Source organism: Oncorhynchus nerka, linkage group LG4, assembly GCF_034236695.1.
Source record: "Oncorhynchus nerka isolate Pitt River linkage group LG4, Oner_Uvic_2.0, whole genome shotgun sequence".
Classification (NCBI taxonomy): Eukaryota; Metazoa; Chordata; class Actinopteri; order Salmoniformes; family Salmonidae; genus Oncorhynchus; species Oncorhynchus nerka.
This window is the reverse complement of record NC_088399.1, coordinates 24,597,178-24,610,458: the sequence shown is the minus strand read 5'-3', so window position 1 is coordinate 24,610,458 and position 13,281 is coordinate 24,597,178. Positions and strand designations below refer to the sequence as shown.

Below are 13,281 nucleotides of genomic sequence, written 5' to 3'. Positions count from 1 at the left end.
GATAAATGCTCCAGGATAAAAGATTTCACACAAACTTTAGACTACAAGGTTTTTTAATACTATTTTATTAACATGCATTTGTAAATCTTTACAATCCAAAGTAAGTACACTCTGATATTAGTATCTCACTTTATCCAACAGTCATTTATACACATAAATTCATAAAGGTGAATGCACTGAAAACAAAATACCTAATAAATGCAATAAACAATACATCAGTCATTTTTAAACCATTATTATCACAATGCTCACGTTTCTATATTTCTATATTTGTTTCTTCTTTTTTTTATAATTGTACAGATACATTTGCGATCAAGTAATTAATATAGTTTTAGTTGTTTCTTTTTTGTTGATGTACTAAATTGTTGTAATGGGCAGGGGCACTGAATATATAAAAGTTATACTTTGTCTGTCTTCTTATAATAACTGATAGGTACCTCGGGTTAAAAGGCAATTCTTATCCATATAAACTGGAGAGAACCTGTAGTCTTGTATAGTTTTGAGGATTTCGCAACTGGTTATATGTGTCTGTGTGTCTATGTGCTGTCAACCTACAGCAAGGTTTCGCTGCCTACATCATAGGGATGAGAGTGTGGGTTTTTGTATTGGTACTGGTCTCGTTGAGTCTTAGAGGTCAGGTAGCGGCCATTCAGAGGGCAGGGGTTAATGCTGGGGTAAAGGTCATGACCCAGTGGGTAGAGGTCAGACTCCTTGTATTCAGACTCCACCTGGATGTCAAACTGGGAAACAGGAGGGCGTGATGATGATCCGGGGGTAAGGCTCACCTGGGAGTGGGCAGGTGAGGGGGGGCAGAGTAATTCTGAGGGAGGAACAGTCAGGTGGAACAGCCCAGGTTACACACACACATGCACTGTCACGAGCACAGGCAATCAGTCTCGTGAGCACAAACAAACATAGTTTCACACTTCTCAACCATACTCCCTGAACTACAATGCAGACAAGAATGTGTTAACTGACACGAGCAAGAGCACACATTACTACAAAGGGGAAAACAGACACACATGCACGAACACGTGCGTGCACACAGACACACACACACACAGAGCGGGAGAAGAACGTTATGGGGTAGTTAGAAAGATTTGGAGGAGGATGTGAGTTTGAACTGTGACAAAAAGTAAACGGATTGGGTTGGGGGCGAGGTGAGGTGAAGGGCGAGGTGATGTGAAACGGGGTGAGGTGAGGTGAGGTGAGGTGAAGGGGGTGAGGTGAGGTGAGGTGAGGTGAGGTGAGGTGAAGGGGGGTGAGGTGAGGTGAGATGAAGGGGGGTGAGGTGAGGTGAGGTGAGGTGAAGGGGGGTGAGGTGAGGTGAGGTGAAAAGGGGTGAGATGAGCTGAAGTGAGGTAAGGTGAAGGGGGGTGAGGTGAGGTGAAGGGGGGTGAGGTGAGACAGACTAGACTTACTGTACTGCAGCAGGTTCATGACCTATATGTACCGGTAACCAAATACCTATTTCTGTATTTCTCAGACAAACATTGATTGTCCCAGACAAACACATGGGTCCAGAATTCACTTGTCTTGAGAGAGCAGTGGCTGACAAAACCAGCTGGGACTGACAAGGGGGAGGATGACTGTCCCATTGTAGATCAGAGAAGTCTTATAATTCCAAAATATAAAATATGTAAATGATCAGGTCTGAATTGTGTCTCCAATGAACTCCTGACAACCACCACCCCTCAGATGTCAGACTAACATTGTATTATAATATTGTATTACTGCCTACCGAGTGGCACAGTGGTCTAAGGCACTGCATTGCAGTGCTTGAGGCGTCACTACAGACCCAGGTTTGATTCCAGGCTGTGTGACAACCAACTGTGAACAGGAGTCCTATACAGAAGTGCACAATTGGCCCAGCATCGTCCGGGTTAGGGGAGGGTTTGGCCGGGGGGGGTTTATTTGGCTCATTGCGCTCTAGTGACTCCTTGTGGCGGGCCGGGCGCCTCGGTCGTCAGTTGAACGGTGTTTCCTCCGACACACTGGTGCAGCTGGCTTCCGGGTTTAACGGGCGGGTGTTTAGAAGCGCGGTTTGGCGGGTCATGTTTCGTAGAACGCATGACTCGACCTTCACCTCTACCAAGCCCGTTGGGGAGTTGCAGCGATGAGACAAGATCGTAATTGGATATCACGAAATTGAGGAGAAAAAGGGGGTGAAATACTTTTTTTTTTCAATCATAATAATATTGTATTACTATAACATTACAACTCTTCCTTCGCCAACTGTGCCTTCAGAGGAGTCTTTACATTAGTACAACAGAGGTTGCTGCCACAAACCACACAGCACACGGTGAATAAATAACACATGGAAGACATCATCAAAACAAACAAACACACAAAAACTACTTCTGCCTTGCTTTCAGGTGCATGCGCTGTGGTATTTGAACAACTGTCAGTCTGCCCTCACAAACACGTCTACAGTAGGGCCAAAGTATAGCAGAGAAAAACATTACACACACAACATCCAGTGGTTTGAGTAGGTGCTGGAGCTCAGAGAATATTTTGAACGAAGAGAAGACTCAGTCCACACACTGCGATTTATGCTCCAACAGCTTTGGACAGTAGACTTAAGGTTCAGAATGGCATGTGATCCATGTGTCTGGGTATGTCTACCAGACACTACAGTGATTTATGCAATGTTTACGAGTAGAGGTGTTGCATAACACACTTATAATACAATAACTACTATCCAACTGAATCTAATAGACATATGTTTACATGTTAAATAGCACATCATATCTACAGTTTATGGAATATTTGTATATATTTATATGAAATTCAATGTGTATAAAATGTTTAGGTGACAACAGTGCTAAAGAATGCTAATAGTGAATGGAACTTTGCTAAATGGTTCCTAGCATGTGTCGGTAATTGTACAGAAGGGAAAGGGGGATACCTAGTCAGTTGTACAACTGAATGCCTTCAAGTGAAATGTATCAGCATTGTGTGTGTGTGTGTGTGTGTGTGTGTGTGTGTGTGTGTGTGTGTGTGTGTGTGTGTGTGTGTGTGTGTGTGTGTGTGTGTGTGTGTGTGTGTGTGTGTGTGTGTGTGTGTGTGTGTGTGTGTGTGTGTGTGTGTGTGTGTGTGTGTAGTTGTGTGTGTGTAGTTGTGGTCCTGCTGGCCATGTACTCCTCAGTCGGTGTGTGTGATGGCAGGTTGTATCAGGTCACTGTAGGGGACGTGCAGTTTGAGCACACAGTACCTGCGGTCCAGCTCAATGTTATCAGGATTCACACTAGAGTAAACGTTCTTCTCCTGTACACACAGACACGTACACAAGCCAACACACGCACATAGGCATACACACACATACACGCACGCACATGCGCGCACACACACACACAGAGATAGGAGGGGGTGAATGGCAGAGTGAAGAATCAGGTGAGGTAGGAGAGAAGGAAGACAAAAAAATAATAAAACCATCAGTGTCTCACAACATCATAACATAAATCTAGCTGCTCCATCTGTCGCACAACAATGACATCACAGTAATACAAACAACAGTTGTCACTCCTTTGGTTAATCTCAAAAGAGAGGTTTACTCCCAGCCAGAGACGGGGGGCTGAGTGGGTGGGGTTACAGAGGGGTCAGGGTCTTTAGGCAGGTCTATGGTGTCCATGAGTATCTTCACTGGAGGAGGGAGGGGAGTCTTGGGCTGAGTGACAGAGGGGGGAACCAATCAGCGTGCAGGAGGAACCATCAGGGGAGTGGCTAAACAGAGGCGTGAGGGATGATGCCCCAAATATACGCGGACATGAACGCGCAAAACGTCACAACCATCAAATCAAAGTTTATTCATTATATGCACAGGATACAGTGTAAACAGTAAATGGTGCAATTAAATGCTTAAATAATACACAGAGAGGATTGAACCATGCAGGTGAAAGTTGGAAGGAGAAAGACATCAAGACAGACAGACAGACGTCGAGACAGACAGACGTCCAGACAGACAGACGTCGAGACAGACAGACAGACAGACAGACGTCAAGACAGACAGACAGACAGACGTCGAGACCGACAGACGTCCAGACAGACAGACAGACAGACAGACAGACGTCCAGACAGACGTCCAGACAGACAGACAGACGTCCAGACAGACAGACGTCCAGACAGACAGACGCCGAGACAGACAGACAGACGCCGAGACAGACAGACAGACGTGGAGACAGACTATGAGACAGACAGTAGTAAGTGTTATACAGTGCCTTTTCAGCAACACTGTGGGACAGAGAAAGGAGAAACATATTAGTCAGAGATAACACACTCAACACAACAGATGGAGCCAGTCCTACACACCACAAAACACTGTCAGCCTGATACTGTGTGTGTGTGTGTTTCTGCTATTCCTCGTCTCTTACCTCCTCGTCGCTCTCCGTCTCTGCTGCTGCTTTGGTCTTTTTGTTGTCTTTCTTTTTCTTCCCCCCTTTCTCCTTCTTCTTGTCTTTCTCCGGCAGGATGTCGTCCAGCCAGGCCAAGTCATGTTGAGAGAACATCAGGTCCATCATCTTACGCACCACCATCAGACCCAGGATCTACAAACAGAGGTTATCCCCATCAATCGATGCAACACACACACACACACACACACACACACACACACACACACACACACACACACACACACACACACACACACACACACACACACACACCATGATAGGGAAGATGATGGCAGCGACAGTAGACTTGAGGATCCAGAGGACAGCCAGACAGATGATCTGGACCAGGGTGAACAGGTGAACCCTCCTCAGAGGAACATGACGCAGGAAGGAGAAGTCTGGCTGGTGCTTGGCTGGCATCAGGTACAGCTTTATACGTTCCCAGAACTAGGAAGGAAAGAGGAGGAGGGTGAGTAAGCACATATACAAACACACGCACACACACACACACACACACACGTGAAATGTACCTGTATTCCAGCAAGTGAGGCCACTCCCATGTAAAGGAAGACACCGTAGAGAACAGGCATGGGGATGTACTGGGGGAATACAATATACCGGTTAACACAATCCTCCACAACACCACCCACTGCATGTGACGGTTAGGCCCATTCTCTCACTGACTCACCTGCAGGACAGGAGCTAGGAAGATGGAGACTCCATTTAGGACAAACACCAGAATACCCGTCAACCTCTGTTCCCTGTACCACACAGACACGCACACATTTAGATTTGACATTTTAGTCATTTAGCAGATGCTTTTATCCAGAACGACTTACAGTTAGTGCATTCATCTTAAGATACACTATATATACAAAGTATGTGGATACCCCTTCAAATTAGTGGATTCAGCTATTTCAGCCACACCTGTTGCTGACAGGTATATACAATTGAGCATACAGCCATGCAATCTCCATAGATAAACACTGACCGTTTTAACCACTCCTATATAAATGGTAGATTATCAGACACGCAACAAGGTCTGATATCATTATTACTGAAACAGGACCCAAGTGGTATATATAAAGATCCAGTCCATTTAAAAAATTGGAGACCTCTTACACTTCAGGGTTGTGATGCAAAAATCGTAGCAAAATTCTTGGCACATAGAATTAAAAAAGTATTGTCAGATATTATTCATCCTAATCAGACAGGTTTTTTACATGGACGATACATTGGAGATAATATAAGACAAGTACTGGAAACAATAGAACACTATGAAATATCGGGGGACACCAGGCCTGGTTTTCATAGCTGATTTTGAAAAGGCTTTTGATAAAGTACGACTGGAGTTTATATATAAATGCTTAGAATATTTCAATTTTGGGGAATCTCTTATAAAATGGGTTAGGATTATGTATAGTAACCCTAGGTGTAAAATAGTAAATAATGGCTACATCTCAGAAAGTTTTAAACTATCTAGAGGAGTAAAACAAGGTTGTCCACTATCGGCATATCTATTTATTATTGCCATCGAAATGTTAGCTGTTAAGATTAGATCAAACAATAATATTAAGGGATTAGAAATCCGTGGCCTAAAAACTAAGGTGTCATTGTACGCTGATGATTCATGTTTTCTTTTAAAACCACAATTGGAGTCTCTCCACGGCCTCTGAGAGGATCTAGATACTTTTGCTATCCTCTCTGGATTAAAACCAAATTATGATAAATGTACCATATTACGTATTGGATCACTAAAAAATGCACATTTTACATTACCATGTAGTGTACCAATTAAATGGCCTGACGGAGATGTGGACATACTCGGTATACAAATCCCAAAAGAAAGAAAATAAATACATTTTTATAGAAAGTTAGCAAAATAGATAAGATCTTGCTACCATGGAAAGGAAAATACCTGTCTATTTGTGGAAAAATCACCCTGATTAACTCCTTAGTTATATCACAGTTGACCTATTTGCTTATGGTTTTGCCTACACCCAGTGACCTGCTTTTTAAATTATATGAACAAAAAATATTTAATTTTATTTGGAACGGCAAACCAGATAAAATTAAAAGGGCCTATTTATATAACGAATATGAATTCGGTGGGCAGAAATGATTAAATATTAAAGCATTAGACCTCTCACTAAAGGCATCAGTCATACAAAAGTTATACTTAAATCCAAACTGGTTCTCTAGTCAATTGGTATGAATGTCTCATCCTATATTCAGGAAGGGCCTTTTCCCCTTTATTCAGATTACACCTGCTCACTTTCGGTTGTTTGAAAAGGAAATAATCTCCAAAATATCTTTATTTTTTAAACAAGCCTTAGAAAGTTGGTTGCAATTTCAGTTGAATCCACCTGAAAGGACGGAACAAATAGTACAACAAATATTGTGGTTAAATTCAAATATACTAATTGATTAAAAAAACTGTATTTATCGAAAAAATGTTTAAAAAAGGTACATTTTAGTGAATGATATCATAAATAGGACTGGTGGAGTTATGTCACACATGCAGCCTACACAGACATATGGAAATATCTGCTCTACCCAAAATTACAACCAATTAATTGCAGCATTACCACAAAAATGGAAGAGGCAAGTAGAAGGGGAAAAAGTAAGGAACTTGTATGTTGGCCCTGTATTAAAGAACATAAATGGTTAAAGAAAAGTGTGATAAATAAAAACATATACCAATTTCATTTAAGGACCAAAAAACTGACAGCTGTGCCATATAAGTTGCAAAATAGTTGGGAGGAGATTTTCGATGTGCCCATTCCATGGCACATGGTTTATGAATTGATATGCAAAACAACGCCGGATTCAAAACTTTTTCAATATAAAATTACTATACAAAATTCTTGCAACTAATAGAATGTTATATATATGGGGGATACAATCTTCCCAGCTCTGCAGATTCTGCTGTGAGGAGGCAGAGTCATTAGATAATTTATTTTGGTATTGTCCATATGTAGCTCGTTTTTGGTCACAGATCAAGGAATGGCTGAAGAATTGCAACATTTGCCTAGAACTAACACCACAGATAGCAATACTGGGTGATTTGAAAAGCCATAGTCAATCAATCAATAATGTAATTGTCACGCCCTGGTCGAAGTATTTTGTGTTTATCTTTATTTATTTGGTCAGGCCAGGGTGTGGCATGGGTTTTTGTATGTGGTGTGTATATATGGGGGATTGTAGCTAGTGGGGTGTTCTAGATAAGTCTATGGCTGTCTGAAGTGGTTCTCAATCAGAGGCAGGTGTTTTTCGTTGTCTCTGATTGGGAACCATATTTAGGCAGCCATATTCTTTGGTTGTATTGTGGGTGATTGTCCTGTGTGTCTTGATGTCCTTGTTAGAGGTTAGTAGACACTTGTATAGGCTGTTTTCGGTTTTCGTTTCGTTTATTGTTTTGTAGTGTTAGTGTTTTGTCGTGTGTTACGTTTGTTCATTAAAGATGAATCGCAATAGACACGCTGCAGTTTGGTCCGACTCTCCTTCACCATTAGAAAGCCGTTACAGAATCACCCACCACAGGACCAAGCAGCGTGTCAACAGGCAGGAGCCACAGGAGAAGCAACAGAGGCAGCAGCAGCAGGAGCAGCAGCAGCTACAGTGGGAGAGATTGCACCACCTGGAGAAATGGACATGGGAGGAGGAACTGGACGGTAAAGGACCCTGGGATCAGCCTGGAGATTATTGTCGCCCCAAAGCCGAGCTGGAGGCAGCAAAAGCAGAGAGGCGGCATTATGAGGAGCTAGCACGGCAGAGCGGATGGAAGCCTGAGAGTCAGCCCCAAAAATGTATTGGGGGGGGGGGGGCTCACAGGGAGTATGGCTACGCTAGGTAGGAGACCTACGCTAACTTCCTGTGGTTACCGGGGGGCTAGAGAGACCGGGCAGGCACCTTGTTATGCAGTGGTGCGCACGGTGTCCCCAGTGCGGGTGCATAGCCCGGTGCGGTATATTCCAGCTCCTCGTATCGGCCGGGCTAGAGTGGGCATCGAGCCAGGTAAGGTTGGGCAGGCTCGGTGCTCCAGTGCGCCTGCACGGTCCGGTCTATCCAGTACCACCTCCACACCCCAGCCCTCCGGTAGCAGCTCCCCGCACCAGGCTTCCTGTGCGTGTCCTCGGTTCATTACTTCCAGTGCCAGCACCACGCATCAGGCCTACAGTGTGTCCCGCCTGTCCAGCGCTGCCGGAGCGTCCCGCCTGTCCGGCGCCGCTGCCGGAGCTTCCCGCCTGTCCGGCGCCGCTGCCGGAGCGTCCCGCCTGTCCGGCGCCGCTGCCGGAGCGTCCCGCCTGTCCGGCGCCGCTGCCGGAGCTTCCCGCCTGTCCGGCGCAGCTGCCGGAGCCTCCCGCCTGTCCGGCGCCGCTGCCGGAGCCTCCCGCCTGTCCGGCGCCGCTGCCGGAGCGTCCCGCCTGTCCGCGCCGCTGCCGGAGCTTCCCGCGCTGTCCGCCTGCGCTGTCAGAGCTACCGCCCCTCATGCCAGAGGCGCCAGAGCCCCTCATTCCAGAGGCACCAGTACTCCTCTGTTCAGCGCAGCCAGAGCTGTCAGCCTGCATGAAGCATCCAGAGCTGTCAGTCTGCCCAGCGCCGTCTGAGCTACCCGTCTGCCCAGCGCCGTCTGAGCTACCCGTCTGCCCAGCGCCGTCTGAGCTACCCGTCTGCCCAGCGCCGTCTGAGCTACCCGTCTGCCCAGCGCCGTCTGAGCTACCCGTCTGCCCAGCGCCGTCTGAGCCACCCGTCTGCCCAGCGCCGCCAGTGCCACCAGTCTGCCCAGCGCCGCCAGTCTGCCCAGCGCCGCCAGTCTGCCCAGCGCCGCCAGTCTGCCCAGCGCCGCCAGTCTGCCCAGCGCCGCCAGTCTGCCCAGCGTTGCCAGTGCTCCCAGTCGGCCCAGCGTCGCCAGTCTGCCCAGCGTCGCCAGTCTGCCCAGCGCCGCCAGTCTGCCCAGCGCCGTCTGAGCCACCCGTCTGCCCAGTGCCGCCAGTCTGCCCAGCGCTGCCTGAGCTACCAGTCTGCCCAGCGCCGCCAGTCTGCCCAGCGCCACCAGTGCCGCCAGTCTGCCAGGATCAGTTAGATCCGCCAGTCTGCCAGGATCCGCCAGTCTGCCAGGATCCGCCAGTCTGCCAGGATCCGCCAGTCTGCCAGGATCCGCCAGAAGTGCCAGTCAGCCAGGATCTGCCAGATCCGCTAGTCAGCCAGGATCCGCCAGTCAGCCAGGATCAGCCAGGATCCGCCAGTCAGCCAGGATCTGCCAGAACCGCTAGTCAGCCAGGATCCGCCAGTCAGCCAGGATCCGCCAGTCAGCCAGGATCTGCCAGATCCGCTTGTCAGCCAGGATACGTCAGTCAGCCAGGATCTGCCAGTCGGCCAGGATCTGCCAGAACCGCTAGTCAGCCAGGATCCGCCAGTCAGCCAGGATCTGCCAGTCAGCCAGGATCTGTCGGAACCACCAGCCAGCCAGGATCTGGTAGATCCATCAACCTGCCTGAGCTTCCTCTCACTCCCGAGCTTCCTCTCACTCCCGAGCTTCCTCTCACTCCCGAGCTTCCTCTCACTCCCGAGCTTCCTCTCACTCCCGAGCTTCCTCTCACTCCCGAGCTTCCTCTCACTCCCGAGCTTCCTCTCACTCCCGAGCTTCCCCTCAGTCCCGAGCTGCCTCAGTCCCGAGCTGCCCCTCAGTCCCGATCTGCTCCTCAATCCAGTGGGTTTCTGGGTGAGGACTACTAGGCCATGGTCGGCGGCGAGGGTGGACTATCCAGGGACGCGAGGAGAGGGGACTAAGACATTAATTGAGTGGGGTCCACGTCCCATGCCGGAACCGCCACCATGGACAGACGCCCACCCGGACCCTCCCTATTTGTTTTGAGGTGCGTTCGGGAGTCCGCACCTTAGGGGGGGGGGGTTCTGTCACGCCCTGGTCGAAGTATTTTGTGTTTATCTTTATTTATTTGGTCAGGCCAGGGTGTGGCATGGGTTTTTGTATGTGGTGTGTATATATGGGGGATTGTAGCTAGTGGGGTGTTCTAGATAAGTCTATGGCTGTCTGAAGTGGTTCTCAATCAGAGGCAGGTGTTTTTCGTTGTCTCTGATTGGGAACCATATTTAGGCAGCCATATTCTTTGGTTGTATTGTGGGTGATTGTCCTGTGTGTCTTGATGTCCTTGTTAGAGGTTAGTAGACACTTGTATAGGCTGTTTTCGGTTTTCGTTTCGTTTATTGTTTTGTAGTGTTAGTGTTTTGTCATGTGTTACGTTTGTTCATTAAAGATGAATCGCAATAGACACGCTGCAGTTTGGTCCGACTCTCCTTCACCATTAGAAAGCCGTTACAGTAATAATTATTTTAGCAAAAATGTTTATTTTTAATTTACAATCTGTAGAAGCTATGAGAATAGGAAGGTTCAATTATTTTGTGAAGCATCACAGCACAGTTGAAAAATATATGGCAAGTAGAAATCCGAAATGGATGATGTTGAGAGATAGATGGGAGGGGTTGAATGGAGCTGAAGGGTGGGACTAATAACAGAAATAGAGAAATAGAGGAAGGACTAAGAACAAACAAGAGAGAACTATTGTAAAGTAGACTGTGTCTGTAGAATGTGTGTAAGATGTATGGATTGAAGGTAGAAGCAGAAGTGTTTATTAGTTTACTTCAATTGGGGGATCGGCGGTAGGGTTTGCGGGGAATAATAATAAAGGTATATTCTTTAAAAAAGTATGTATGTCTATAGGTATGTGTATGTATATATGTGTATATATATGCATGCATGTATGGATATATATATTTACCCAAAAAATTTGTGGGATTGGAAATTATGTAGACAATTACATTGGACGCAACATTCTTTCCGCAATATTAAGCTGATCCACCCTAAAAGCTCAGTGACTTTCGACGTGGCACCGTCATAGGATGCCACTACTTCCCTGCTAGTGCTGCCTCGGTCAACTGTAAGGGCTGTAATTTTGAAGTGGAAATGCCTAGGAGCAACAACGCCTCAACTGCGAAGTGGTAGGCCACACAAGGTCACAGAACGGGATCACAGAGTGCTGAAGCGTGTAGCGCGTAAAACTCATCTGTCCTTGGTTGAAACACTCACTACCGAGTTCCAAACTGCCTCTGGAAGCAACATCAACAAAATAACTGTTCATCAGAAGCTTCATGAAATGGGTTTCCATGGCCCGAGTAGCCGCACACAAGTCAATGATCACCATGCGCAATACCAAGCATTGGCTGGAGTGGTGTAAAGCTCGCCACCATTGGACTCTGGAGCAGTGAAAACTATGTGTCACTATGCATTGGGGGAGGTGGCGTTCTCCTGGGATTTGCCAATCCCAGATTTTTCGGTCAGACTGCCAGATGGTGAAGCGTGATTCATCACTCCAGAGAACGCACTACTCCAGAGTCCAATGTTGGCAGGCTTCACACCACTCCAGGCGACGCTTGGCATTGTGAAAGGATGATAGGTCCTACGGAAGTTTAGTTTTCCTCCATTTTTGCTCCGCTGCCCGCAGCCCTCTTCTGTAAGCTCAGAGCAGGACAGGAGGGCCGAGCCGGCCGGGAGGAAAGAGGACAATACGAGTCATAGGATGCTGTAAGGGAGGAGAGTAGGGTCGATGAGGCAGAATCAGGAGACAGGAGGGAGAAGGATTTAGCAGAAGGGACAGATAATAGGATAGAAGAGAAGAGAGTAGTGTGAGAGAGAAAGCAAAGATTGCGATGGCGCATGACCATCTGGGCAGTGGTGGGAAAAGTATCCAATTGTGATACTTGAGTAAAAGTAAATATCGTTGCTAAAATATACTAAGTATCAAAAGTAAAAGTATAAGTCATTCCAAATTCCCTTTTATTAAGCAAACCAGATGACATAATTTTATTGTTTATTAAATGTATGAATAGTCAGGGGCACACCCCAACACTAAAACATATTTTACAAATGAAGCATTTGTGTTTAGTGAGTCCGCCAGATCAGATGCAGTAGGGATGACCAGGGATTTACTCTTGGACAATTTTCCTGTCCTGCTAAGCATTCAAAATGTAACGAGTACTTTTGGGTGTCAGGGAAAATGTATGGAGTAAAAAGTACATTATTTTCTTTAAGAATGTAGTGGAGTAAAAGTTGTAAAAAATAAAAAATAGTAAAGTAAAGTACAGATACCCCCCAAAACGACTTAACTAGTACTTTAAAGTATTTTTACTTCAGTACTTTACACCACTGCAGACCAGCAATATTCTGATTAATTGGGAGTCTCCCTCATCTGCATCTGGGTAGAGTCTGAGTGGCTAGGGTTGGAGGAGAGGAAAAGGAAACAAAGTAGTGATCAGAGACCTGGAGGGGGTGGCAGTGAGGTTAGTAGGCAAACAGCCTGACTTATGAGTGGGAAAGGACTGGGAAAGAGTGAGGTAAAAAGAGGTAAGGAACGGGAAAGAAAGAGTTGGAAGGTTGAAAACGCCAAGTACAAAGCACGGTGAGCCATCGTCAGGAAATTAGCTTATCAAGGTGTCAGGCTCATTGAGGAACTCTCTAAGGGCACCTGGTGAGCAATACATGACAACAATGTTAAGCTCCCCCACACACACTCACTCACACCCCTAACCCCTCCCCCAACCTCTCCTTACCTGACTCCCAGGAACTGGGGCTGCTCTCCTGGGGCGCTGGACTCACTCTCCATCTTCAGAGAGTCGATGTGGGCGATGGAGATGACAGTGGCAGCCACGTACCAGGGCAGGCCCAGAAAGGAACACACTGCCATCAGAATACCCACCCAGAACAGGTCCAGATGGTACCCACAACCTTTCTGTTGGAGGGGGAGAGAAAAGGTGGGGTGAGGTAACGTTCAAGAGTTTTTATCTGCAGTTTGTGTTCTGTTTTGCTGTTGTG

At 46.8% G+C, this 13,281-nt stretch overlaps 1 protein-coding gene across 2 annotated transcripts in view; it reads right to left on the bottom strand.

Annotated features, from left to right (window-relative positions):
• Positions 1-763: 763 nt before the first annotated feature.
• LOC115126541 (electrogenic sodium bicarbonate cotransporter 4-like) overlaps positions 764-13,281 on the bottom strand; it is a 112,211-nt gene continuing 99,693 nt past the window's right edge. The window contains exons 21-26 of one of the 2 annotated variants that reach the window (XM_065017378.1): positions 13,020-13,198; positions 5,080-5,152; positions 4,922-4,990; positions 4,665-4,838; positions 4,371-4,544; positions 764-3,267 (exon numbers count right to left, since the gene is read on the bottom strand). In XM_065017378.1, the coding sequence (XP_064873450.1) occupies positions 3,145-3,267; positions 4,371-4,544; positions 4,665-4,838; positions 4,922-4,990; positions 5,080-5,152; positions 13,020-13,198 (792 nt within the window). In that variant the 3' untranslated portion in view covers positions 764-3,144. Of the gene's footprint in view, positions 3,268-3,602; positions 4,231-4,370; positions 4,545-4,664; positions 4,839-4,921; positions 4,991-5,079; positions 5,153-13,019; positions 13,199-13,281 lie in introns of those variants that run through there. The other variant, XM_065017379.1, reaches the window with a different exon arrangement.